At 41.8% G+C, this 26001-nt stretch overlaps 2 protein-coding genes across 2 annotated transcripts; one reads left to right on the forward strand and one right to left on the reverse strand.

Annotated features, from left to right (window-relative positions):
• The first annotated feature begins 941 nt into the window (after nucleotides 1–941).
• On the forward strand, nucleotides 942–3669 carry LOC131298758 (uncharacterized). The gene is made up of 5 exons (XM_058324229.1): nucleotides 942–1058; nucleotides 1375–1573; nucleotides 2105–2536; nucleotides 2683–2744; nucleotides 3239–3669. Exons 1-5 carry the CDS (start codon nucleotides 942–944, stop codon nucleotides 3419–3421), a joined length of 993 nt encoding a protein of 330 aa, XP_058180212.1. The 3' UTR covers nucleotides 3422–3669.
• A 140-nt stretch (nucleotides 3670–3809) lies between these two features.
• LOC131335223 (uncharacterized) lies at nucleotides 3810–24138 on the reverse strand. The gene is made up of 3 exons (XM_058370483.1): nucleotides 23805–24138; nucleotides 11295–11505; nucleotides 3810–8810 (listed from the first exon to the last, which is right to left on the reverse strand). Exons 1-3 carry the CDS (start codon nucleotides 23961–23963, stop codon nucleotides 4081–4083), a joined length of 5100 nt encoding a protein of 1699 aa, XP_058226466.1. The 5' UTR covers nucleotides 23964–24138; the 3' UTR covers nucleotides 3810–4080.
• Nucleotides 24139–26001: the final 1863 nt, after the last annotated feature.

Below are 26001 nucleotides of genomic sequence, written 5' to 3' on the forward strand. Positions count from 1 at the left end.
TCAAAGCATTTGAAACGTCATTAAACTTGATTTCTTCTTTACCGTACAATAAAGTAGTAGTCAAATGATCATAAGTATCAGGCAATGAATTTAATAACAGTAAAGCTTTATCCTCATCTTCTATGGAAACGTCTAGATTTTGCAAATCAGCCAAAATCTTATTGAAATTGTTCAAGTGTTGGTTCATAGTCGTACCTTGCACGTACTGGAACCCGTAGAGCTTCTTCTTGAGATACAACCGATTCTCAATACTCTTCGTCATGTACTTGTTTTCCAATTTCTCCCATAGCTCTTTAGCTAACGTTTCCTTCATCACGAAGTATTTCTGATCCTTCGTAAGACAAAGTCTGATGGTGCCACAAGCTTGGCGATTAAGCTTTATCCAATCCTTGTCTGAAATGTCGTTCGGCCTCTCCTCTAACGTAATATCCAACTCCTGTTGATACAGAACATCCAAAACTTCGCATTGCCACATGCCGAAGTTACTTGTTCCGTCAAATTTCTCCACCTCGAACTTAGCATTGGAAACCGTATTCCTTTGCCCATAACTGCTCGAAGTGACCTTGGGATGCTCGGTATTCTTCTCTGCAGATGAAGAAACTTCCGAGGTCTCCTTAAACTCTTCTTCCGCCATTAGAACTCCTTAAACTCCACCCACGTGAATATCCGGTGCACAAAAAACACCAAAAAACGGCGCTTTTTAGCCAACCAACGGACAAAACACCAATGTCGGAGCTGAGTTATGGAAAACGGAGTGCGGCGTTGGATCCGGAACGTCGAGAATAGTCAGGAACGACTACTCACTTGCGCAAATCAGAGTTGAAACGGCTCCGAAATCGCAAAATAACACCTTCTGGAATATTCCTTGGATCAGAGAATATTCCCTCTGGTTAGGACTGACTGGACCTGCTGACTCAGCAATAAATGCTGACTGGGCGCTAATGACTGGGCCTTTTTTGCTGATGTGGCGCACACTTGGGGCTGACGTGGAAAGACACGTGGCTGAATACGTGGCTGATGACTCAGCCTCTCTGATGATGTGGCTGGTGACGTGTCTGGTGACTGGGTGACACGTGGCGTGCTGACTGGGCGTAACCTTCTGAAGCTTCTGGATCGATGATGTCAAGCTGACATCAGCGTCTCTAGGGGAGCCAGTAGCACTGGATAATTTTCCCTGGCTTTGACTAGTCAAAAACCAGCACCTGGTTTTCCTTTTGAGAAGCAGGGAATAATTTCCTTCTCCCAAGAAAATTGACCCCACGTTCACAGAACCATCTTCTTCAGATATATAAAAGAAAAACAAAAGATAAGACCCACTGTTCTTATTCTTTTCCTTTAAGCACGCACTGTTCTGGTTCCAACTTCAAACCGCAGGTGCGGCTTGCTCCGACAAAGAACGGCGACGGCGATGGCTGTTCCGAGATCGTCTCGCCGAGGTGCACAAGACTTAATGATCAGATCTATTTTTCGATCACTTTCCAGTTCTGCGATTTCTGGACAGAACTCGTTGTACACGCAACTCCGTCGAACGGACCGTGTGGCTACTGTGGACCTCCGTTGTCGACGGGCCTTGGTGCGTTGGAATCGTCTCGATGAGATGCACTAGACTCAGTGCTCAAACTGAGTGGAGGATCAGAAATCCGTGCTGTGATTTTCGGACAGAGACCCTGAAACAGAGACAACAATGGTGTTTTGTGTTCTTGGTTGCCACTACACTGCTCTGATACCAAATTGTAGTGCTAAACCAGAGTCAAACCAAGCAAACACAAACACACAACACAGAGAAACACAAGGATTTACGTGGTTCCCCAATAATCGGGTACATCCACGGAGGGGCAGCGGATTCACTATATTTACTGGAGGAGGATTACAACAATCACTCAGACTCACACAGTATTGCCTCACAATCTACTCGTGTATCACTCTCTTCTCTCTGATTTCTGATACAAAACTTTGAGCCAAAGGGTCTCCATTTATAGGCCATTCAAAGAATGGCTGTCATGCCATTTTCAACAAAGGCTGCACCTCTCAGCAGCCCATGTGGTTCAACAAAGGCTGCACCTCTCAGCAGCCCATGTGGAGAATTGATGCCAATTGTCAACAGTAAATTACCAAAACCATATTGTGGTTTCCAACGGAGGAAAAGACACGACTCCTTCTGGGACAGAGTTGTTGCTTAGTCGTGAAGGCAAGGCAAGAGATGATGAAGATGAGATTGAAAATAGCATGGCGAGTTGCGTGACGTCGGAGGACTCGAAGGGGTCCACGGCCAAAAGAGCAGAAGCAGGGGATCCACAGAGAGAGGGAAGCGCGAAAGAGAAGAACAAGGAGGGGGGAAAAGAGGAAAAGGCGGCGAAGGGGAATGCAGAGGCGGGAAGCCAAAATGATGCCAAGGAGGAGGATGAAAGTCATGGTAATAAAGAAGATGATGAAGGTTTGCAAGGTGACGAGAGCAGCATAATGTTTCCGGGTTCGCCGAGTTTCAGAATCAATTTTACAGATAATTTGGATGAGGATGATGACAATGTCAATGGTGGTTAGTAGTATATTTATTCAGGAATATGCAGAACTGCAGAATTTCACCTAGGAAATGGTTTCGATTTTTTTTATTTTTTGGCATAACCCAGTATTGTAATTAGGTTTTCAGATTTATTTCCATTGAACATCAATCGTGTAATGCAGGCAAGAAAGACATTGGCGAAAACGAAAAGACTATTAGAGATCACGGCACGCCACCGGAGAGGGTACATGCATGACCATCCTTCATTGTATACAGCTAGAAACATTTGGTGTCTTTTATCTTTTGAACAACATACACGAATGTCATCCGAGAGAGAGAGAGAGAGAGAGAGAGAGAGAGAGAGAGAGAGAGGTGTCTGTATCTTTTGAACAACATACATGAATGTCATCCGAGAGAGAGAGAGAGAGAGAGAGAGAGAGAGAGAGAGAGAGAGAGAGAGAGTACAACCTAATTAAGATTGGAGACTCATCCACCAATTAAATCGACTCCCGTTCATTGCAGACATGCAGACAGCAGAATTACAACACTTGACTGTATTTTTTAAGTTTATGAAAGAAAATCATCACTATTACAATAACGTGGTGCAATTGAAAAGATGCTTTCATGGACACTTTCACTGACCGGGTTTCATGTATCCGGTCATTTTTTAATTGAAAAACTGTACGAGTCAAAAGCAAAGCTAATTATCGTGTATTTTCCCCTTCTGTGATATTCTAGGATTTGCAGGATTCTGATCCTAAGAAACTGAAGAAAGGGAGGAAGAGGAGCAGTTTCAGAAAGGTTATGCCAAAGGGAGGGCAAAATGCTATGAACAACCTGTTCAATGTCAGGTCATGCTACTCTCCGTCTTGCTCTTCCCACGACCGTGCTCATCTTCTAACAGAAAAGACACCTGCTTGATCGATTGCAGTGAGAAAAAAGAAGATAGCTTACACTAGTTCGTGGATTTCCTAGTCTTTCTGTATCAGCCAACACTGTGTCTATATATCAGTCAGGGACAAAGATGTAACTAATGAGGGACAACGATGTAATCGATTTATATTCTACAATGTTTAGGGGTGTAAATGCTTAAGAAAATATACGTCTTCAATCAATTTTGGCATCATGGACGAATCTGCCATTGTTAAAGTGAGTTATTTGTCTGCTAATGAGTTGTTTACTGTTTGATAAGAAACAAGCGTAATTCATTCTCTTGCTTGTCCAATTATTACAATGCTGAGAAGATAATTGTGTTATGTAGGTTAAGCTGATATATCATGCAACCAAGTGAAGGTATCGCAAAGGAAAAGGCAAGAAATGAAAGCCTGCAATCACATTAATAAACTACCGAAAAGCCCTTAATCAAAAAATTTCACTTACACTGCACAATATGATCACAAATTTCAGATAAAACAGCCCCAGAAAGAAGGGTTATCAAAACCCTTCAAAGCCTTAATAGTACATAACAATATAACATAACAAATCCAAAGCAACCATTTCAAACACGTACTTCAGGAACATATCAGTACCAGAACACAGGAATTGAAGCGCTTCACAAACCGTAATAGTAGTTGACATACCTAATCAGAAAGGAAGGCCGAACAGAGGAAAGTCTCATCCTCCAAAAACAGCTGTAGATTCTTGGTCTTCATCAAGAACTCAATTGCCTCCTCATTGAATTCCACAAGGAACCCCAATTTGATCAGCTCTGCCAGCTGTGGCATATGATCTTCTTTCTCCCATAACAATCCTTCGGATATCGCTTCAGAGAGACACATAGCATATTCGATCACACTTCTGTGCCCATCGGACCGGTCCATCTTCTGAGTAAAAAACTTCTTACTCTCCCTCTCCCATCGGATCATCCGTCTTGCTTCTCCTTTCAAGATTTCCCCTGAAGACAGCCGTAAACTGTAACCAATCGTAATCGGATCCACTGTCTCAAGAACAGTTATATCAAGAAGGGATCGGAGAGCTTCATGCCTTTTCTCTGCTTCCATTTCAAGAGAGAGATCAGCTAGAAAGCCTAAAATTAGCCTAACCAGCCCCTTTCCAATCAAATTTTCCCTTGGAACCACTTCCTTAAGCCCACCACCGTCCATTATAGACGCTTCCACTTTCAGCACAGACTCAGAGATATTTGGGACCCCAATCTTACTGTAAACCTCGAGTAGCTTACCCCTCGGCAGCGATGGCACGCTTGGCTGTGGATACCATACAAATAGTGGCCTTGAAGAAGACTGCTCGAAAAGATCCTTCAACTGAAGGTCATCAGCAATAAAAACATCATGCCTTTCAGACAGCATAACTCCATCCGGACCTGAATATACAGGAAGTTTCACCAAATGCTTATCCAGTTTTTTTTGAGTTTCCAAACCCCAGTGCTTTACAACATACTGCCAAAATGCACAACACTGTTCGTTTAAAAGTGGGTATCCAGAACTTTCCCATGCCTTCCACAGTTTGCAATAGTCATCAACTGAAGGAATACGTCTTACCCCAAAAGCATTGGAAAAAAAGTTGAGCAATTTCTTGTCGTAGTGTTTCTCCAGCACATTCAACTGCATGCCAAAGAGATCATTCTTGTCAGAGAGGACACATTCTTCTGGGATTACCCACTCCCCGTCTTCACTTCCATTTGGGATCCAAATTTTCCTTCTTTCTCCACAATCAGACTCCCAGTTGCACTCATACAAGTATTCATAGATCCGAATAATAGTAGAGAAATTTGAATGGAAATCTAGATGGGTGGCAAGGAGTGAGCACCCATTTCTAACCTCAACAGTGACTCCTATTGAGTTTAGCTCTTTGCTGTAGGACTTAATCTTGGAGCCATAATATTCTTCATCAATAAATGGTCCATCCTCCTGATGTAAGAAAGAATTCCAATTAGAATCGAACAGCATGCAGTCATCAGGGGACCTATAACCAGCACAGGTTTTCAGCCACTTTTGAGATATTTTCTTCAGGAAAGAATCAGGTAAAGGCTTCGTCTGTTGATGCAAGTTGCGGACATATTCAAGCAATGAGTAAACATTTGCAGGAGTTATGTTGTCAGGATCATAAGGTAAATAAAGTCCATCAGGCACAAACCTGCAACCATTCTTAAAAGCAAGAACAACTCCCATACTGTTCAGCTCCTTTTTATATTCATGGATACCCTTGCCGTGGTAATTCTCACTGTCATCAATGAAAGGAAGACGAGAAATCGGGTAGATAGATTTCCAGTCAGGGCCAAACAGAATGCAATCTCTTGGCACTCTGTAATCTCCAAGGCGGGTTCGCAACCATTGAACATCGCGGATACATCTCTTAAGATCTTCAGGGAATTTAAAAGGTGTTTCCTGGAGCTTTCTGTAACAAGCCAGAAATGAAAGGACAGAATCTTTTTTGATGGAAGAAAGTGCTGCCTGCTGCTTGAAAACGCAAGCAAATGCTTTGGTTGCCTCCTCGAAATCCACTACTACCCCAAGTTTCCCCAACTCAGTTTTGTACGACAAGAAGTTAGAGCCATAGGAGCTTTGGTCAATAATGGGGAACCAGTGGAAAACCTGCAGAAGACAACCCCATTCAGGATTAAACAGATACGATTCAACTGGTGACATGTAGCCCATGTTTGTCTTCAAAAACTTCTTATCTTTGAATGCCCTAACAAAATTGTCAGGTAATCTCAGATGACGTAAGCATTCCAGTACAAAAAGGCAAGACTTGGATGTCAGACCGCCAATGCGAGATGGAGATTTTAGAGTGTCAAAAACAAGTTGGTAATTTTGACTGAAGTTGATTACCACACCCAGGATTTGGAGTTCTGTTTTGAAAGAAAGGATTTCCTCACCGTAGTACTGTTCATCAATGAATGGGATGTCACTGATCTGAGACGCCGCTCTCCATTCCTGACTAAACAAAACAGATTCAACTGGGGTCCTGTCACCGACTGAAGTTCTTATCCATCTTTCTTCTCTGATACTCTGAATAAAATCCTGAGGAGAAAAGTAGTTCTCCTGCAGAAACTTAATAAACTTGAGTATCGAAAGCACATTCCCCTTCGATAGAGTCGAAGAAGATGCTAAGTTCATAAGATGCTTCCCTATAACTTTGCATGCCTCTCCACATTCGAACATCACTCCTATTGATCGTAGCTCTTCCTTATAGTCGTATATTCTACTACCATAGAAATTCTGGTCAATCCTGGGTATATCAACAAGTACAGCTTCATTCTGCAAAAGATGTCCCCATGATGAGTCTGTCAAGAATGACTCAGATGGAGATCTGTAACCAGGGCTACCCCTCAGAGAGACCCTCATCCATTGTCCCTTCTTTATGCATGTCAGGAAATTCTCCGGCATGTGAACCCTCTTCGATTTCAAGCTCCGAATCCAATCCAACAGCAAGAATGTGTTTTGCTTTGTAAGTGGAGCAGACATAGTTGGAATTACTGCATTGGGAGGGGATATATCAGGGACATCACAAGCTGAAAGATGAGTTTTGAGGAAGTTAATTAGTTGTTTCTCAGGAGTATGTACACTTGCGAATTTTCTTGAACGCAAATAGTCTTCTCCTAGCTCAACGAAACCTTGCCCTCTCCATGGGTTTGAACCAATCAGACTTGCCCATTTGCTTCCGCTCGCAGGGACAAGAACCCCACTCCTTTCTGTACACACTCGTCCATAATTATCCACGAGTGGCATACCATCACACAAATAAGCAACCTCTCGCTGAGACATATAGTTCCCTGAAAGCGAGTGATGCAAGAAATGAACATAGGTAACAACAGGATTCTTGTCGTCCAGTGACCCGTAGATGAGACATCCGTACTCATACACATTAACAGCCACTATCCTCGCCTCATTTAAGAGCCATTCCTGTATTGTCTGCCTATTGGAACACGAATGGAGAGCTTCTTGTGTCTCTTTGGGTAAAAAAAGGTGTGTTGCACATCTAAATTCCCTGTTCCACTCAATAAGCCATGATATATGATGTGGCTCACGGGATATGAGAACCTTCCCCCCAGTCGACTGTGAGACGTCATTTACCCCATGAGGACTCACGTATTTCAGAAGTGGTAGGTTCTTAAAGCTGGTCATGTGAAAATTGGACCTCCATTTCTCAGCTAGAAACAGTAGAAGCTCCAAATACACCCCTTCCGATACTCCCATTACCAGATTAGAACCCCGAATGCACTTTGCGTACCACTCATCCTCAACTGGTTCTACACCCAAGAAATTCAGTATGGGATCGTACTTCGCCCTATCAAATGAAGAACTTAGCACATATCTCCCATGGGATGAGATATTATGCAAATTCACGTTTTGCTTCCTCGCGTTAATCAAGATATTCCAGAAAGCAGGCATTAGCCTACCCACTTCACCGGGTTTCTGAAAGAACTTCTGCTCCATGTATGACTCACAGGGAACAATATTCTCGTCCATTATCTTTCGTTTAATTGTCTCCCTCACAGCATTTAGCTCAGGATAGGGAGATTCGTTGATGGGTAAGAACCTAAACATAGGAGGCAAAGAAGATATGGGAGCATCTTCTAATGTTTTCACCAGTGAAATAAAGGCATCGACAAAAGCCGAAGGCACGCATCCAAGAATCCCTTGGTTCCATTTGTTGTCCATGAGGATTGCTTCTCTCGAAGATGCTAAAAGAAAATCGGCCTGAATTATGAATGGAAGATTTGTAGCCATTTCTGTAGGAAGAAATGCATAAACCCCAGCTGACTTCATCCCTCTGCTGAGCCGCTCTCCATTTGGAAAAGCCAATGTGAGAACCCACTCTTCCACTTCCATTCGTTTTTCTACTTTATTCTCCGAGTTGACAGGAAACCTCTGCTTCCACATGAAGTAGCTGCATTCCCTTTCAGGGTTGTCACCATTTTCATCAGATGAGAGATGGAGCATGTAGGACTCCGCATCAATGTTCTTCCTTGTAACAAAATCAGTCTCAGATGAAATGGATATGGCACTCACAGAGTTGAGCCTAGGATCCTCGTTATCTTCCCTGATTGAAAGCCTCATTATCTTAGAAAGAAACAACAAAATTTCAGGATGAATGCTTGAGAGTTGCTGCTTCACAGGTTTAACTTTGTCAGGCTTTAGGGGCAACACAATTGTTGTGGTTGGAAGCGAAGTGTCAGTGCCGTATATTTGCTTTATGGTGGAAAGAGTTGGGTTATCATCCACCCATTCGGGGACAATGTATCCAACATGGCACTGTGAGCAAGGTTCTTCATTAAAGCGGATCTGATAGCCATTACTGAATATGTATGGCTGAGCTGTGATGAGAAACACACTCTTGAATCCAATTCCTGAAACGCCATATATGACATTAGTTGTTTTAGAAACAATATTGAATATATGATTAAATTTTCGTAAATAAGCAAGCAGCTTGATGAGCACAAATTATTGACACATGGAAGTCCCATGTCACATCTTGTTAGTCCCAAAATGCGCATAATTGCCTATGGTTATTATATCTTTCATCACTTATATTGGATTATCGTTTGCGCAGGAAAAGATGATAATTAGAGGTATTTTCGGTAAATTGAAAGCGTCCAAAGTCAATCTGAAATTGCAGAAAAGTGACGGATCGTGTCCCATTCTGAAAGGAAGTTGGCTAGAAGAAAGGAAATAAATTTCACGTTGAATCAAAGTTCGGCCATATCTTTTAAAGGTGGATCCACCTTACCCGTTCCTTTTGATGCACTAATGGGAATTGGACTTCAGAGACCAAGGCAAATTAGAAGGGAATTAGGAAATCTACTTTATTTCTTTAAATATGGGATTTAATTAGGGAAGAGATCTTTTTGCATAAGAATTCTTGGCATGTATAAAAGGAGGACTTCCCACACCCCAGAAGAGGACTTTTTCAACGCACCAACTCGGCACACTACACGCAGCAGCAGCATCTTGGCACAAAGAAGAAGAAGACGGAGAAAGAATTATTTGTTCTCTTTTTGTAAGCTTTGTTCAATGGAGTTTTATCTTTATTTGTTTATGTGTTTTGATTCCATGAGCGGCTAAACTTTTCAACTAGGGTTGAGGATGAAGCCCTATTAATGACTATTGTTTATATGTTCATGAGATTTGATTTTACCCAATTATTTGGTTTGATTTTGATTAAATTGTTCTTACTCCAAATCAACTGTTAGGGATAAATTTTGGATATGAGTTCAATCATGTTTTTCTCATGATTTGGAATTGTCTTTAACATTGAACGCTGGATTTTCATTGTTAACTATAAAACTGGATATTTAATGTGATTTGTTAAAAGCGGATACAATTAATGATTCGGTTTTATACTTGCGAGCGGAGAGGAACAAACATTAGACTTTTTGATGAATTTTCACAATGATATTTTCCATGGTAACAGAATTAGCTTTCAGATTATCATGAAGAAATTTTGGGTAAAGTCAATGATCATGAATATATAATGATACGAGTTAATGGGTGTGGATTCCGAAACCTTTGTATTTTTCCATTGATTAAAAAGAAACTTCAATTTCCTCGTCTTTGATAATTTAGTTCATTGTTTTTACTTTTCATTTTTAGTTTAAAAATCAATCACAACTTTTGTCAACTAGGTTAGGGTTTAATCGGTTTAAGTTATTTATTTTTCCTAGAAGAATCATAAGTCCCTGTCGGTTCAACCTCGCTCTTGCATTACTATACTTCGGTACGATTCGTGCGCTTGCGAGTACATTAAAATATCACATCACAGCTAAAGGAGCTAGAATGTTATTCATATGCATCCAGCCATCCATAAGATAAAGGCCTGTATGAACACTATTTGCTTTAAGATTCATTCTATCGGATGCATTTACACAATTGTCAAACTTGTTCCTATCTTTATGGTCCTATGACAAAAGAATGACTGAATTGAGAAAGAAACAGAAATATCCAGGTTCAGATGTAACACAAGACTGATTCCAGAAAAACCATCGCTTCAAAATCCACAAGCACCCTAATTTAATTTCAATCAAATAAGAGATTTTTCCAGGTGTAAATAAACACAAGTTTCTAGTACATATAATAAGAGGGTAGTTAGGAAAGATGCACAATAAGAATATATGAGAAGTGCACAATATCTCAAAAACTAAATGACAAAGAGTACCGAGGGAGACAAGCATTGAACTACCCTGAAATTCTCGTCCTAAGAGAGAGTACAATTTTCATCACAATAGAAAACAACCATATGTTCACCACCATTCTTTGTTGTTGTTCAAACAACTTGGGAATAAAAAACTACATCTCATTTAATTTACAACGCCAAACTTCCACATTAAGGAATGACCATGGTGCAACTTTATTCAAGACTGAAATGCCCAGCTACCTTGAGTTTGTAACAAGGTCAAACTTCCACATTATTGACAACAACGCCAAACTTCCATATTAATGAATGGCCATGGTTAAGAATTTACCTTGAGTTTTGTAACATGTGGAAGCAGAAAAAACGCCAATCGTCTTTATTTGCTTGGTTATACAAATAAAGAGAAAGGAAAATGAACTCCATGACAACCTAAAATTGATACTACTGCAAGCAATGATCGAAACGTGGGCTTTTGACATTTTCACTATTCCTCGTACCAATTTTCTCTTCACGTATCTTTCTAATTTTCCACATCTTTTCTTTTCGCTTTATTCCCCTCCTAAATCAGGTACAACATAGGGAAGGAAGAGAAAGTCATAGCTTCCTTTTTTCTCTTCATGCCCACAAGTTCCAAACAAATTCTTTACACTTCCAAGCATAAGCAAATCTAATTGACACGGATTGGAACTCATTAGGTAGTTACCTTTCTCGCCAATATAACCACGTTTGCGAAAGCCTTTCTTGGTGGAGCGTCCAATACTGCAAATGGATTCAATATTTTTGGGAGAAAAACCCTTCTCGTTGTTGAATACCAGCAAAGTGGCCGAAGCTCCGGTGTCCGTAATATCCCGAGAAGTTATCACAAACTCCAGTGATGGTTTTACCCCTTCCAAGTAGTCATTGTCCTCTGCATTCTGTAAACAGAACAAATGAAAAGAAAAAGTAGCATTACTATACCTTGAAAAAAAAAATTTCAAATTTCCGATTGACCGAAAAAAAAAAAAAAAAATATATATATATATATATATATATATATATATATATATATGTATATAAATTCAGAACCATAACATAGGGTATCAATGTCTCATGCGAAAAATAAGAACAAGAATAGACATAGGAGATGGTCAAATTTGATTTCTTTTCTCTCAAGAGTTCTCTATTATATCCAAATTCCAAAAGCAGACCACCCAAGAACTACCCCATTAAAATTACATATCTCTGCTCGGTTTGGACTTTGGATGAATGTGAATTTTAAATAAACTTATTTAATGTTCAATCAATTCCATAGAGATACAAAAGATTCGCTTGAATTGTGAAACTACAGTGAGAGATGGAATAGATAAAGAAGACATGCATGTAGAGCATCTATTAGAGCTTGTCCCACGTTGTCAAAATTTCCTCCAAAACTAGTATATGAGCGTAAACGATCTCTCCACTTATTGCCAATTGATTTTGAGCTGAATGCTGTAACAGCATCAACATGGCCTTACTCCATTTTGTCTCAAACACAAAATTTGAGTAAAAATCCTCGAAACACACTCCGCACATTTACTCACACCTTATACCAAATTGAGTTTCACTCTTAATTTTACCCAAAATCATGGAGACTCATATTTTGAAAAACTATTTTCTCCCTCTCAAGACTCAAATTCATAACTATTCTTCGACTAATTACATAAACTTATACTTAAATTTGGGTCTACCAATTGGATTGTTCAAGCATTTGGTCAAAATTTGAGTAAAAGCATGGGTAAAGAATGTTGGGTTTTGTGAAGCTTGATTCGATTTGGTTAGCATTTCGCAAGGGTCCAGGTGACGGCGCCCACGGTGGGGGCTCGGAGCTTGGGTGCAACACCCCCAAGACCTAGATAGGGTTTTACGATTTATGGTAATTTATGATGAAGTTAAAAATACTGGCTATACACAGCCAATGTAACTAGTAATTCATTGTTTAGTCACGACATAATAGAAGTTGGTGCGAGTGTAGTGGCCCGAAAAAAGCGGGCTTGGGCCAACCCCGAGGCATTTATTATTGCATGCCTCAGGCTGGTCCCTAGTGCCCAACAGTGCATAGCTCCGAGCAATGTTCTTAAAGAGCTCAGGCAAACGGTGAGGTACTGCTCGGTACATCACGAAGTGAGGACGCGTTATGCCTCGGCTATGATCTTCATCCTCGAGCAGCCGAGGACCTCAATGATGAGCATCAGCATGATGTAAGCCGCTACAGTTACAGAACGAAGATCGTCATTAGGGCTAACCTGGCCATGTGCTCTGTAACTATCTTATCTCATATGTTACCCGAGGCGGTTACCCTAGCGTATGCTCCACGCGCTTACTTGGGGACCAAGCCAAGCAAGGTCTATAAAAGTAAAGAGATGTCATTCTACCCTAACCCTAGACCTATACATTTCTCTCTAGATCTAACTTTATCGTCAAAAGGTCACTAGGCTTCCACAGCCCTAGTGACTTGTTGCAGGTCTAGCGTGCAAAGCAGCAGAAGAAAGAACCTGAACCGACCCACGGTCAAGATCCCGATAAACCGAACCCCTACAATTGGCGACTCTGCTGGAGAACTAACCGCCATCTCAGTGTTCCATTTCTTCTCCTCCCTAACACTCCATTCAAATTACTAAACCAAAATTGTGGTGGTACAGGACCTTCTCTTATCAACGCAACGGTCGGACTCAGGCCCCTCGGAGCCCTCACTTTAGGCTCCGGAGGAGTCAAAGGCAAGCAGCACGTCTCCATCACCGCAATCCCATCAGAGTCGACTTTTCGACTCTAGACACAAAGCCGTCCAGCGAAATCCACACCTACATCTGTCGAAAATTAAGCGCCTCTTTCAATGTCCCCTTCTCGCTCTCGTTCTGGAGGAAGCCGCGACGGGCAAAGGAGCCACCACAAGCCCCCCCCCCCCCCCCCCCCCCCCCCCCCCCCACAAAGCCGTGGAATGGCCCTCCTGGTGGAAGCCGTGGAGTGGCCCTCCTGGTGGAATACCGATCAAAGCCCTAAGTAAAGGACCGCCTCGACCCACCAGAAGAGGTGGCCCACATCAGAAAGAATGGGTGGCGCGGGGAGCGTTCTCGGTCTCTTGAGCCGAATCCTAAAAAGCACCCAGTGAAGTGATTTGCCTTCGAGAGGCTCGAACGTGTTTTCGCCTCCTCCACCCATTCTGTCAGAGGGAGCAAGGGGCATACCGAGCCCACCCCTAGCTTCACGAAAATCACAAGAAAGGACAACAGCCTTATGGAGATCCAAACCAAGGGGTACCGCGATCGCCTAAAAAACAGACGTGAAAGAAGCCCAGTCACCGAGTGCCTCAAGCAACACACTCGAGATAGCTATAAGTCCGATAGACGAAAGGACCGGTGCGAACACCCCCCCCCCCCCCCCAGAAGTCAGGGAGCGTTCCACCGAAACCCAAAGACTATCTTAAATTGGACCATCTCACACCAAAGAAGCGCACCGCGATCGACCCAGCGTCCAGACGGCCTTGACAATTCTATTCGACCTCATCGCGATGCGCGTCTTGAGAGACTCACGACCTCGCCGTTTATAAAAGAGATCGATTCAGTCACCCCTCCCAAAAGGATTCACCCAACCCAAGTTTGCCAAGTATGAAGCCAATTTCGAAGCCTCCACTCATTTGGTGCAGTACAAGCTCGTCATGTCTCTGTTCCTCAAGAACGGCCCCTCGAACGACGCCTTCCTTTGCAAAGTATTTCTTGCGAGCCTCGAGAACCTAGGCCTTACTTGGTTCAACCAACTGCCTCCCAAATCCATTTCCTCATTCGATTCCCTTTGTGACGCCTTCATGGCTCAGTTCGTGACGAGCAACAAGCACGCAAAGGAAATCGACTCTTTTCTCTCACTGCGCAAACGAAGCGACGAAACACTTTGCCAATATGCTGGCCCCTATTGGGAGCTCTTTAACGAGATTGAGGGTGCAACGAGGTCATCTCAGCCCCCAGCTTTAAGCTCGGCCTCACTTCACTAGACAAGCAAGTATACGGACCCCATTTTGTTTAAAGGTTTAGGATTCTAATAATTATCCTATTTTCCTCCAATCATTACTCTTATTTTTCTCTCTATCTCTCTTCAATCATTTCATCTATTTTCAATCATTACCCTATTTCTCTTTACACTCATTACCTAAAAATCCAAATCCAAAATCCCAAAACAAATGGGGTCACGATGATCTCTCCCGAAACAAGCCGAGGTCCATGTAGGAGCTTATGACACACATCGAAGGGTGGCGCCAGCTAATTGAATCCAATGTAGAGCGGGGAATCGGGAAGCCCGCAGCACAGAGACCCCGTTCGATTTTGGATTTTGGATTTGTAGGTAATGAGTGTAGAGAAAAATAGAGTAATGATTGAAAATATGGGTAATGATTGGAGAGAAATAAAGAGAAAAAATGAGAGTAATGATTGGAGAGAAATATGGTAATGATTAGAATTCAAAATCCAAAACCTTTAAACGAACGGGGTCTGAAGGTCCCAACGGCCTCGACAGTCATCACGAGCGCCGCACACGTCCCGACCTCCAAAAAACAGGTCAACAATATAAAGCAAGCACCGAAGCCGAGTGATTTCATTGCCGAAAAAATCGTCTTCACCATCCCAATCTATAGGGTCATTGACCAAGTTCAACCTTTCTTCTCCTTCCACAATCAGAAGCTTGGCATCGAGAACGAGAAGATCAATGTAGCTACCATAACAAGCAAGGCCACTTCAACACCGCTTGCAAACCCTTCAAGGCTTACTTGTAGCAGCTTGTCGTGGGCAGTCACCTCGGAAATCTCGTTGACCATGAAAAAACTAGGGCTTGGTCACTGCGGGTCAAAAGCCAAACCGAAGGAGAGGTTCAAATGATCCATGTCATCCATGGTCCCGTGGATGCCGAGGCCGCAAGGATCATCCATGCTTATCTTAATGAAGCTTCGTCATCCAAACAAGTCATGTTGGTGGGTCCCGAGCCAAAGCATGCTCGTACAGACAATGGCTCTAAGTAGACTATCTCGTTCACCGAGAAAAATCTTGACCGAGTCCAGCTCTCGCACAATGACGCCCTCGTGGTAACACTGTGCATCGAAGCCTTCAACGTCCGACGTGTCTTCGCCTATCAGGGCAGCTCGGCGAAAGTAATGTATTATTCCCTGTTCATGGATTTGAAGCTCCAAGAGTCCGACCTCCATCCTATTGAAGTCCCTCTAGTTGGTCTCAACGGAGCCCCGGTATGGCCCCTCGGACAGATCACCCTCCCCATCCGTGCCGGGTTGGTGACACACCAGATGAAGTTCGTTGTAGTGGACGTTCCGAGCCCTTACAACGCCATCGTCGAACGCACCTGGCTTCACAAAATGAAGGCTATCGCCTCCACCTATCACCAGTCATTCGATTCATCAGTGCGTTCGGTCATCAGGAAGACCTCTGCAGGGACCAAATTGCAGCTAAGAAGTGCTATGTCAATGCGGTCTGAAGCAATAAAAAGACAGCTCGGGTAAACCTCATCAAGGTCCCCGACACCCCAGTGCTTGAAGACGTCGGAAGAAGGGCCGACAAAAAAGCAATTGAAGATTTGATTACCATTCCCATCAACGAGGATGGCTCCCGATTCTTCCTTGTCGGCTCATCCCTCAGCGATACCGAGTGGGAGCAATTGGTGGATTTCCTCAAAAGTAACATCAAGGTGTTCGCCTGGATGATATATAAAATGCCCAGGGTCGACCCTTTATTCATTTGCCACAAACTCAACATTGATAAAAGCAGACGTGCGGTCGTGCAGAAGGCAAGGCAGTCCTCCCTGATACATTCCGAAGCCGTTATCGAAGAAGTCGGACGCCTCCTAAACACTCAGGCCATCCGCGAAGTTCAGTACCCAAAGTGGTTGGCCAACACTGTGGTTATGAAGAAAAAGAACGGCAAATGGCGTGTGTGCATCGACTATTCCAATCTCAACAATGCCTGGCCGAAGGACTTCTTCCCCCTTCTGCAGATCAATCAGTTAGTTGATGCCACCGCCAGTCATGCCCGACTCAGTTTTATGGACACTTATCGAGGCTATCATCATATAGCAATGAGTGACAACTATGTTGAAAATACAGCCTTTATTACCCCGCACGGTATTTTCAAATATCTCGTCTTGCCCTTCGGCCTCAAAAATGCCAAGGCTACATTTCAGCGTATGATAACCAAAATGTTCGAATGCTTGTTGGGGGACACCGTGATGGCTTAAATCGATGATATGGTTGTAAAAAGCATGTGTTTGCCGCTTCCCAAGACTGAACATAAAGTTGCCTGACACAACGACGTATGTGTTTGCCCAAGACTCGAAGTCGACCAAGCTCTCTATCAACAAGTCCTTATGCTCGGGTCGACTAACAAGGTAATATCGACCATAGCGGGGGTTCTTCCCGAGCATGTACACACCAAACAACTCTTCGATCCCAAAGGCCAAGTTTTCCTTCCTTCGCAACTCAGTGATGCTCATAATGATGCAATAGGAGTTGGTGGAGAGCTGAGAAGAAGTGAGGGACAGTTCCTGATAAGCACCAAATAATGTATATTATTGGTACTTAAGTCCTCTAGTATGTTGTGTTTGTGCATACATGTTATCGTTTTATGCAATATTGCACGTAAGGTAGGTTTTTGTGTATTTCAGGTAATTCGTATAAATAAGGCGTGTTTGAACGCTAAGGAATGCTCCAGGTGCAACCAAGTACTCAAGGCCACGTGCCACCCCGTTGTGGTGCTCGAAAAGTCATGAAGAGATGGTTTGGAGGTTGCTCGGGTCGCCAAGGGTCAAGGGAATTGAAAGACATGTGAGGATTTTACCAAAGCAACTCATCTTCCGACCAGTTGAGGGTAGAATCGTCATAACTTTTGATGTACAAACTACTTTTGATCCAAACCATTTGGGTTAGAAAATAGACTCGACAAGCTTTCCAACGGTCCAAAGAACACCAAAATCCGAGTTCGAGAGTGTCCGAAGCGAGCCCACGAAGTTTGCCCAAAAATCTGTCAAGCGAGTACCGATACTGGGAATTCCCAGTACCGGTACTGGGTGTCTAGAGATCAATTTTTCAGCCCGTTGAAGCCTGGTACCAGTACTGGGAGTTGCCCAGTACCGGTACTGCCTGGGAAAATCTACAGATTTTTGTTACCTTTTTCAACCTTCCATTTATGGAAAGTTTCCACTTGTAGAATATTTTTGGAATATTTTAGGGACCTTTTGGTCTTTTGTAAGGGAAATTTTGCAAACCCTATAAATAGACTTGTATGCCTTTTATAGAAGGATGACCATTTCAAGTCTTTCTTAGGCCTAAGTCTTTTCTTTCTTCCTAGGACTCTATTGTTAGTCTTTCAAGCTTTTGATTGTATTTCCTTCAAGAACTCCTTAAGGTAATTGTCTTATTTAATTTCTCGTTTATTAATGTTGTAGCTATGCTTTAGATATTCATATAAATCAAATTTATTTTCGTTTTCTTCGGTTAAATCTTTTGCTCCATTTTCTTACCATGTCTAGTCTTTTAGCTATGTGTGAGTAGCTATATAACACGGACACAGACACGGATACGGACACGGGACACGGCAATTCTAAAAAGATGGGGATACGGACACGATGAGGGACACGCCACATGTATAAATAAATAAATATATATATAAATACAAATATACAAATATTTTTTCTTTTCTTCCACTGTTGATGAAGACATGTCCTATATGAATGTATAAGATTACCATGGTCCAAATAAAGGCATAATTACAATTTAACCCAAATATTTTTGAATAATTTCATATTAAGCCCTCAAAATTAAAAATATATATTACATTTTGACCTTCAGCCATGTCCCCGGCGTGTCCCCCATCAAAAAATAATAAAAATTATTGGACACGCCACGTGGCGTGTCCAATACGTATTTGGGCGTGTCCCCGCCGTGTCCCCGTGTCCAATACGTGGACACGGCACCCTTTTGAAGTGTCGGTGCTACATAGGTGAGTAAATGTGCACCTTGTGATTTAAGTTAATTTTGCTCTTCTCAACTTAAGACTTGAGGTTTAGTTTGTAAATGTGCATAGTTCGCCCTTTTATATAACAAAACTTACCGATCTTAATCTCCGGTGATCACGTGCTTGCTCACACAGTTTCGAGAGCTATGTCTCGGTTCGTGTTTGCTAAAAGAACCAAAGAGCTAAGTCTCGGCGTTGTTAATCTCCGGTGATCATGTGCTTGCACACATGGTTCCAGGAGCGATATCACGCCTTGTGTTTAGCTTGTTATTCAAACTCTATATCAAGTCTAACCATTTTCATAGCTAAATCTTCCGGTTGATAGCCTAAGCCGTGCGATTCAACCATGTTTTCGTTGAGAATTGTTAGATGGCTTAAGTTACGGGCGTTAGTAACTCCATTGCCTTGCTGCTTTTAATTCTTAGTCCAAACTCATTTTCTAGTCTTTTTCATAAGGGTATCTCTCACCTTTCAAAGGAAAACTAAAAGTTGGCCGCCTAAACGCCACAAACCCTTACATCTACAATTCGAACAAGCTATATTCGAGCTCCCTGTGGATCGACTCGGACTTCCTCGCTATACTATGCAAATCTTTAGTTGTAGTCCAGTTAATAAATAATTGAATTTGACAGCCATTTGGTAAACTTCAACGACTACCGAATGGAACCATCAGTTCCAGAAGCACGTGTCGGACGAAATAATGGAGGGGAAACCTAACCCCGCCCTTGATAATGGCCATCAGATGGAAGGTTAGCTCCCCCTTTTAGTACTGGATATCGTCCGGGCACGACACCCCTATTTAACTTGGACGTCAGGATTGATGGAGTAGGTCACCAAGAACTCCTAGTAAGACCCCGCTCTTCCCCGTCGAACCTCCTCCGGAGCCTCAGCCTTGGCATCTGCATCTTGACCCTAGGAACTCACAGGATCGGCAACAGGGGATAACACCGGTCAGCCCGACATCTATTAACAAGAAGGATCAAGGGGCTCGAAATAATCCACAGGGACTGGAGTGGCCCAACGTACTTAGGCTGGGCTACGAAGGAAGTCGTCTGTAAAGTCTTCTTCACTCGGGTAATGAATTAATGAATGTCGAAGAACTGCAGGAGCTGTCTAAGGAGATCTCAATGACCGTTCGCCCAAACCTAACAGGATGCACATGCAAAAGTTGTTAGCTACATGGATGCACGGAATCAAAGAGGTTCAATCGTTCGGGCATAATCAGGTCATCACTCCTTGGACACCTGAACATTAGGTTGAGAGCCCCGGATAAGGGAAATTCCTCCTCGGGGAGAATCTCAGGCTCGAGAAGAATACAGAGCTCGGAAAGAACAATGACCAGTGTCTATTCATCTTCCTTCCCGTTCTCCAGGCGGCCCAGGCCTCTCTAAGACGATGATTCGATCAAAAAAGTTGAAGAATGCGTTGAAAATGCTTGAAAACTTGAGAAAGGTCTTGATCAATCAACATACCTGAAGATGGGGAGAGAACTCGCTGCCAAACGCCTGCGAGATCGATCTACAGTTCTGAAAACTCGAAGGTTGATGAGAGAGGTTCTGACGATGATGATCTGGAGAGAGAAAACAAAAGCGTTTCTCTCCACCCCTCCCTTTATACTGGCGGTTCAAAGGTTGAAGAATGCACGGGAAACGAAGTGACTCTTCAGAGGCCATCGGATGTATGACACGTGGCAACGATCAGCGGCTCGCAGGCAACCAACAGCATTAGGAACCGCACCTTGGTTGGCCGAGCCATTAGGCTTGCTACGTGTGGCAATGATTTGACAGAACATACCAAAGAACTGACACGGCACGTGCCGAGCCACCTAGCACCGTATGTTCAACGAAGCAATGACTGACGCGTGGCTCCTAAGGCTAGGCTTCTGGTAGTTACTGAAGGAGTTACGAAGATTCCCTTAGACAAAAGTCTCGATGTCAGCGATTACTGCTGTCAATCCCCCTGTATTGGGAAGGATGCCCAGGCAAATTGAGGAGTTGTTGTAGTGGCTCGGAATAAGAAAGCTCTGACCGACCCCGAGGCATTTACTATTGCATGCCTCGAGCTGGTCCTTAGTGCCCATCAGTGCATAGGTTCAAGCAATGTTCTTAAAGAGCTCAGGCAATCGGTGAGGTGTTGCTCAGTACATCACGAAGTGACGACGCGTTATGCCTTGACTATGACCTTCATCCTCAGGCAACCGAGGACCTTGATAATGAGCATCAACATGGTGTAAGCCGCGACAATTACAGAACGAAAATCATCATTCGGGCTGACCTGGCCATGTACTCCGTAACCACTTTATCTCATACGTCCCCCATGACGCCACCCGAGGTGGTTACCTGAGCGTATCCTCCACGCGCTTACTTGAGGACCAAGCCAAGCGAGGTCTATAAAAGCAAAGGGACTCTAACCAAAAGAGGTATGTCATTCTACCCTAACCCTAGATCTATACACTTCTCCCTAGATCCAACTTGATCGTCAGAGGGTCACTGGGTTTCCACAGCCCCAGTGACTTGTTGCAGGTCCGCCAGTGGGCGCGCGGAGCAACGAAAGAAGAAACATGAACTGACCCACGGTCAAGATCCCGATAAACCGAACCTCTACAGTGAGAAACGTGTGCTCAACTACACAATTAAATTCAAGCAATCACACAGTTAAATTCAAGCTACTCTCATAAGGGTGATAAACAAGCCAAACGAGCCAAGCAGTTAGTTGTTTTCAGAGCTTGGTTTGAAAATTTAACAAGCTTCGTAATATGTTCGAGCTTAAAGTTTGTTGGGAGACAAGCAGATCCCTCGAACGAGCTTTAATCAAGCCAAACACGAACTGATCTTGGGTAGCTTGAATTTTTTACTCATCATAAACCAAACTAGCCGAGTTGTAGCTTGTTCAATTGAAACCTTATTGAGATTCAAAAAAATATTCAAACTTGGTTTGTTGAACGAACAAAAACAAGCTCAAACTCAAGTAGCTTGATTTGTTTATCAGCCCTAGTATCTCAGGAAGTAATAGAGATACAAAATTCTCAAAATGACGCCTAAATGTACAACATTATACCGAGACAGAACGAATTACATACCCGTCGATTATGGGCTAAGTTATATCGGAGGGAGAATGGCAAATATCACCCCAGTTCCAACAAAAAATTATCTTATACTAAAGTGATGTCGATTAATAAATTATCGGTATCCAATTAGCAAATAGCTTCATTTTTAATATAGAAAAATGAAAATAAAAAAACAATATACAAGAGAAACGGTTGAGATTATAAAAATAATATCTCAACTTTTCTGTCAAAAAAAATTTCAATCTCACTTTCATTACGGCTTGTTCCGCTCAGAGCTTTATGAGATTTGGGGGCTTTTAAAGTTGACTTTTTTGAAAAAATTATTTCTTTTAGTTTTGCATCACACTTTTGTGATTTATTATTAACTTTTATAACATCCAATATCATAGTTGTCAAATCAAGAATCGAATCGAGAATCGAAAAGGTCCATTTGCGAATCGTATCAAATCATGAATAGTTCCGATTCAATCAAATTCTTAAAATGCATAAAAAATGTAGATTTCAAGTTTGAATAATGATCTTGTGATCTAATATGCAATACACTTGTTAAAAAGAAGTTTATTAGACTATTTTTTGCCCCCTTTTTTTTTTGTAGAGGACTTTTATATACTTTGTTGTGGACTCTCTATATAACACATCTCCCACTGACTTTTATATATATATATATATATATATACACACACACACGTGCACACACACCCCACTACTAGAATATACTATATAATATACACTCACTAACTAGTAAACATATAAAAGACAAATAAAAAACTCAGTACACTCACCGACAAGAACGAGATGCAGTTCAAGCATCAATGTTGACGTCGAAGGTTTCGATGGAGCTTGAAGCTTCACTACGAGGGCTCAGGTCTTTGTTTTCTTCCATCGTTTGGGTTCTCTACAGGTAGGACTGCAAACGAGCCGAGCCGAGCTTTACAGTGTTCAAGCTTGTTTATTAAGTTTTTAAAGAACCCGAGCTCGAACTCGAGCTCAGTGAAAACTTAAAGAGTCAAGCTTGAGCCAAGCGGGTCTTGGCTTAACTCGAGCTCGAGCTTGTTCACAAGCCTCAACGGACCAACGAAAAATGTATATATATCATTGCATAGGCCTAATACAATTAAAAATATTTTGATTGTGAAGGTATATATATTTCATTTTCCTATAGAGTTGGGGTGTACTGGTGTGCATGTGCTCTCGCCTCCCTTGGTTGACTAGAAAGTGAAAACGGAAAGAACAAATTATGAAATAACAATAAAAATTCTAAATTTAAGTACATATACCCCGGCTCGCGAGCCGACTCGAGCCGAGCTTATCCTAACTCGAGCTAAGCTCGTTTACAAAACGAACTGAAAAAATCGACTCGAGCTCATTCATTTAACTTTCGAGCCGAGCTTGAATGAGCCACTAACGAGCCAAACTGCGAGCCGCTTGTGAGCGGCTCGGTTCATTTGCAGCCCTATCTACAGGTTAGGAAACATATTCCGACCCCTCACCTCCCATATCCGCCAAAAAACCCACTTATTCGAAAACAAGCTGAATCGTACAATTCTCACGATTCATCGATTCAAAGCATGATTCTGCAATTCTCACTTCGATTCTTACGTATTCACGATTCATATAATCGATCCGAATAGTTTCATACCTGAATCGAACCGAATCGTACGATTTCGATAACTATGTCCAATATAAATCCCTAAAAACCAAAAATTTTGTCTTTATCTTGGATATTTTTTAAAAAAATTGGATAAAAGTAAAAAAATAATAATAATAAATACCTATCTGAAGACAATCAATAATTCATACAAATTTGGCACAAAACTAAAACTCTTAACAGAAAAAAGCCTAAATACAACAAGATAGTTGAACCTCAAGTTTTTTATTCTTATTAATCCAACAAAAAAAAGTCTCTTATTCTTGTCTAACAAAAATCAAAGCCACAAAGACAAAGTCTGATTTTACATTTAACCCAATTCTTCGTACTTTAAGAACAAGGTACAACTAATAATAGTGGACTCCCATCGAACAAAGCCACTACCATTGAACCATAACACAGATAATACGTATACACACAAATATATAATTAAAAAGATATACCGTAAATATGCGCACATTAGGTTTAGATTATATTATAAACCTGGATGAGTTCCATGAGAAAGTGGACGTCCTTGGAGTAGAGTTCAGCGGAGAGGAGGCTAACGGCATGATGGAGGTCTTCGCTTTTGAGATCCGGTTCACCCCCGATATTGAACTTTTTCGTCCGGAATTCCTCAATGTGTGCTCTCGGCGTAGCCATTGGCAAAGAAAATCTCCCACCAGTATCTCTTCTACGGAGCCTGTATCACAGAGAGAGTCGTGAATATAATCAATGAGAGAGAGTGAGAGATATAGAGAAGGGAAAGCTTCGTTGGGAAGCCAAAGAGAAAGTGGAAGAAAAGGGATGAGAGAGAGAGAGAGAGAGAGAGAGAAAAGGAGACTAAAAGGCGACGAACTTGTGCGGAGAAGAGTGAGAGATATATATAGAGAAGGTGAAACTTCGTTGGGAAGCAAAACAGGAAGTGGAAGAAAGGGATGAGAGAGAGAGAGAGAGTAGAGTGGGAGTGAGAGAAGGAGACAGGAAGGCGACGAACTTGTACGGAGACGGAGACTTTTTGTGGGACCGATTCCTTTTCTTTATTAAAGGGCATTCCTTGACTTCAGGTCTTGCTCATGTAGTCTACGGCGTTCGCTTTTCCCGCCAAAAAAAAACCAAAAACAAATTGCAACTGATCCACGCGGTTGCGCGCGTCGATAGGAGACGTGACGTCATTTGATTACTTCGTTGATTGGTCAGCACAGCAATCACTTTGTGGAGAAATTATTCGTTGCCTCAAGGGCAATGCCAGGTGGTGCCTCCCACCTTTGTTTTTTTTTTTTTGATACGCAGGTGCCTCCCACCTTAAATATCTACTGATACGCGTTTTCTTCTCCTTTGTTCCACTAGACACAGTCTTTTCTCTAAAATTAAGTGTTTCAAATTTCAATCCGTTTGAATGGGTGAGAAGATTTTATTTTTTATCATTTAATTCTAAAGGGTCATAATTAAATTTTGACTATAGGGCTCTCGTTGATTAACCCTAAGAAAGTCGTAGAATCAAATATCTCTTAGGACTAACCAACAAGAGCCCTAGACTCAAAATTTAATTATGACCCTTTAGAATTAAATGATCAGATAAATAAAATCTTCTCACCCTAATTTGCTCTTTAATACACATTGTTTTGTGATGTTGACAAAAAAGATAGAACGTGCGACTCTTATCTTACGACATTTTTCTTAAATTCAGAACCAATTCTATCGCTCATAACCTTAAATCATAACCCATTGCCACAACTACTTTGCACAAGCTTTTCACTTGTATAGAGGGTAGCACCAATTAATTATTTATTTTTTAATCTTTGTAAGAATCAAACTACATGCTTGAACTTATGCTCTCACATTTTGCTCTCCTTTCCGCTTGAGCTAACCCGTTATGTTGTTTTCTTCCATCATAATTTCTCTAAATTTAGACTTCAATTTATTATAAAAGAAAATGCTAAAAACAACATAATGAGTTGTCAATAAGACAGGAAAATGTTAAAAAAAACATAGTTTTTTATTTATCAAAGTGCATCAAAAGTAGTACTCCCTCCGTCCCTTTTTAAGTGTCTTGCTTCGTAACTCCAACTTATTAAAAAGACATCATCATTACACCTTTCACATCAACTTTTTACTCCACTTTCCCTACTTACCCATCATTATTACACTTTTACTCACTAACTTTTTAAAATAAAATCTACTATTAGGGACAAAATAGACAATATACCAACTTTTACCCCCCTAACTTTACAAAATGGACACTTATTAAGGGACAACCAAAAATGGAATACTGGACACAAAAAAAGGGACGGAAGGAGTATTTTTTTTTTCAGATTTTGATATTCGCGCTCCACTTTTTACTAATTACGCTCCACTTTGTTCATGAAGTTACTATTAACTTCAAGTTAAAAGTGGAGCACGAAAATCAGTTTTCTTTTTTTTGTTCTCTTCTGCTTTATTGCTAACTCAATGAGCTGTCAATAATGTAACAGTTATTGTAATACAAAGCTTCCAATAATGATAAATTAATTTTTTATTACTACTAATTTCACAAGATATTTATTTTTTTTTATCCTTTTTCCTCTTTGTATTGTAGCACTTATTTACTCGTAAGCGAATCAAAGTGTCCGCTAGCAGCTTAAAGCTCGACTCGATAAAGATTTTGTGGTAGAATTTAAGCCCGTTTGATGAAATGAGCCAAGATCTAGTCATTCCGAAA

Source organism: Rhododendron vialii, chromosome 8a, assembly GCF_030253575.1.
Source record: "Rhododendron vialii isolate Sample 1 chromosome 8a, ASM3025357v1".
Classification (NCBI taxonomy): Eukaryota; Viridiplantae; Streptophyta; class Magnoliopsida; order Ericales; family Ericaceae; genus Rhododendron; species Rhododendron vialii.

Coding starts and splice junctions, on each gene's coding strand:
- LOC131298758 (XM_058324229.1), top strand. CDS start 942: ATGACTGGGCCTTTTTTGCTGATGTGGCGCACACTTGGGGCTGACGTG. Junction 1,059..1,374: donor TGTGGCTGGTGACGTGTCTG/GTGACTGGGTGA, acceptor TTCAAACCGCAG/GTGCGGCTTGCTCCGACAAA. Junction 2,745..3,238: donor ACGGCACGCCACCGGAGAGG/GTACATGCATGA, acceptor GTGATATTCTAG/GATTTGCAGGATTCTGATCC.
- LOC131335223 (XM_058370483.1), bottom strand. CDS start 23,963: ATGGCTACGCCGAGAGCACACATTGAGGAATTCCGGACGAAAAAGTTC. Junction 11,506..23,804: donor TTCTCATGGAACTCATCCAG/GTTTATAATATA, acceptor TTCTGTTTACAG/AATGCAGAGGACAATGACTA. Junction 8,811..11,294: donor TGGTTATATTGGCGAGAAAG/GTAACTACCTAA, acceptor ATGGCGTTTCAG/GAATTGGATTCAAGAGTGTG.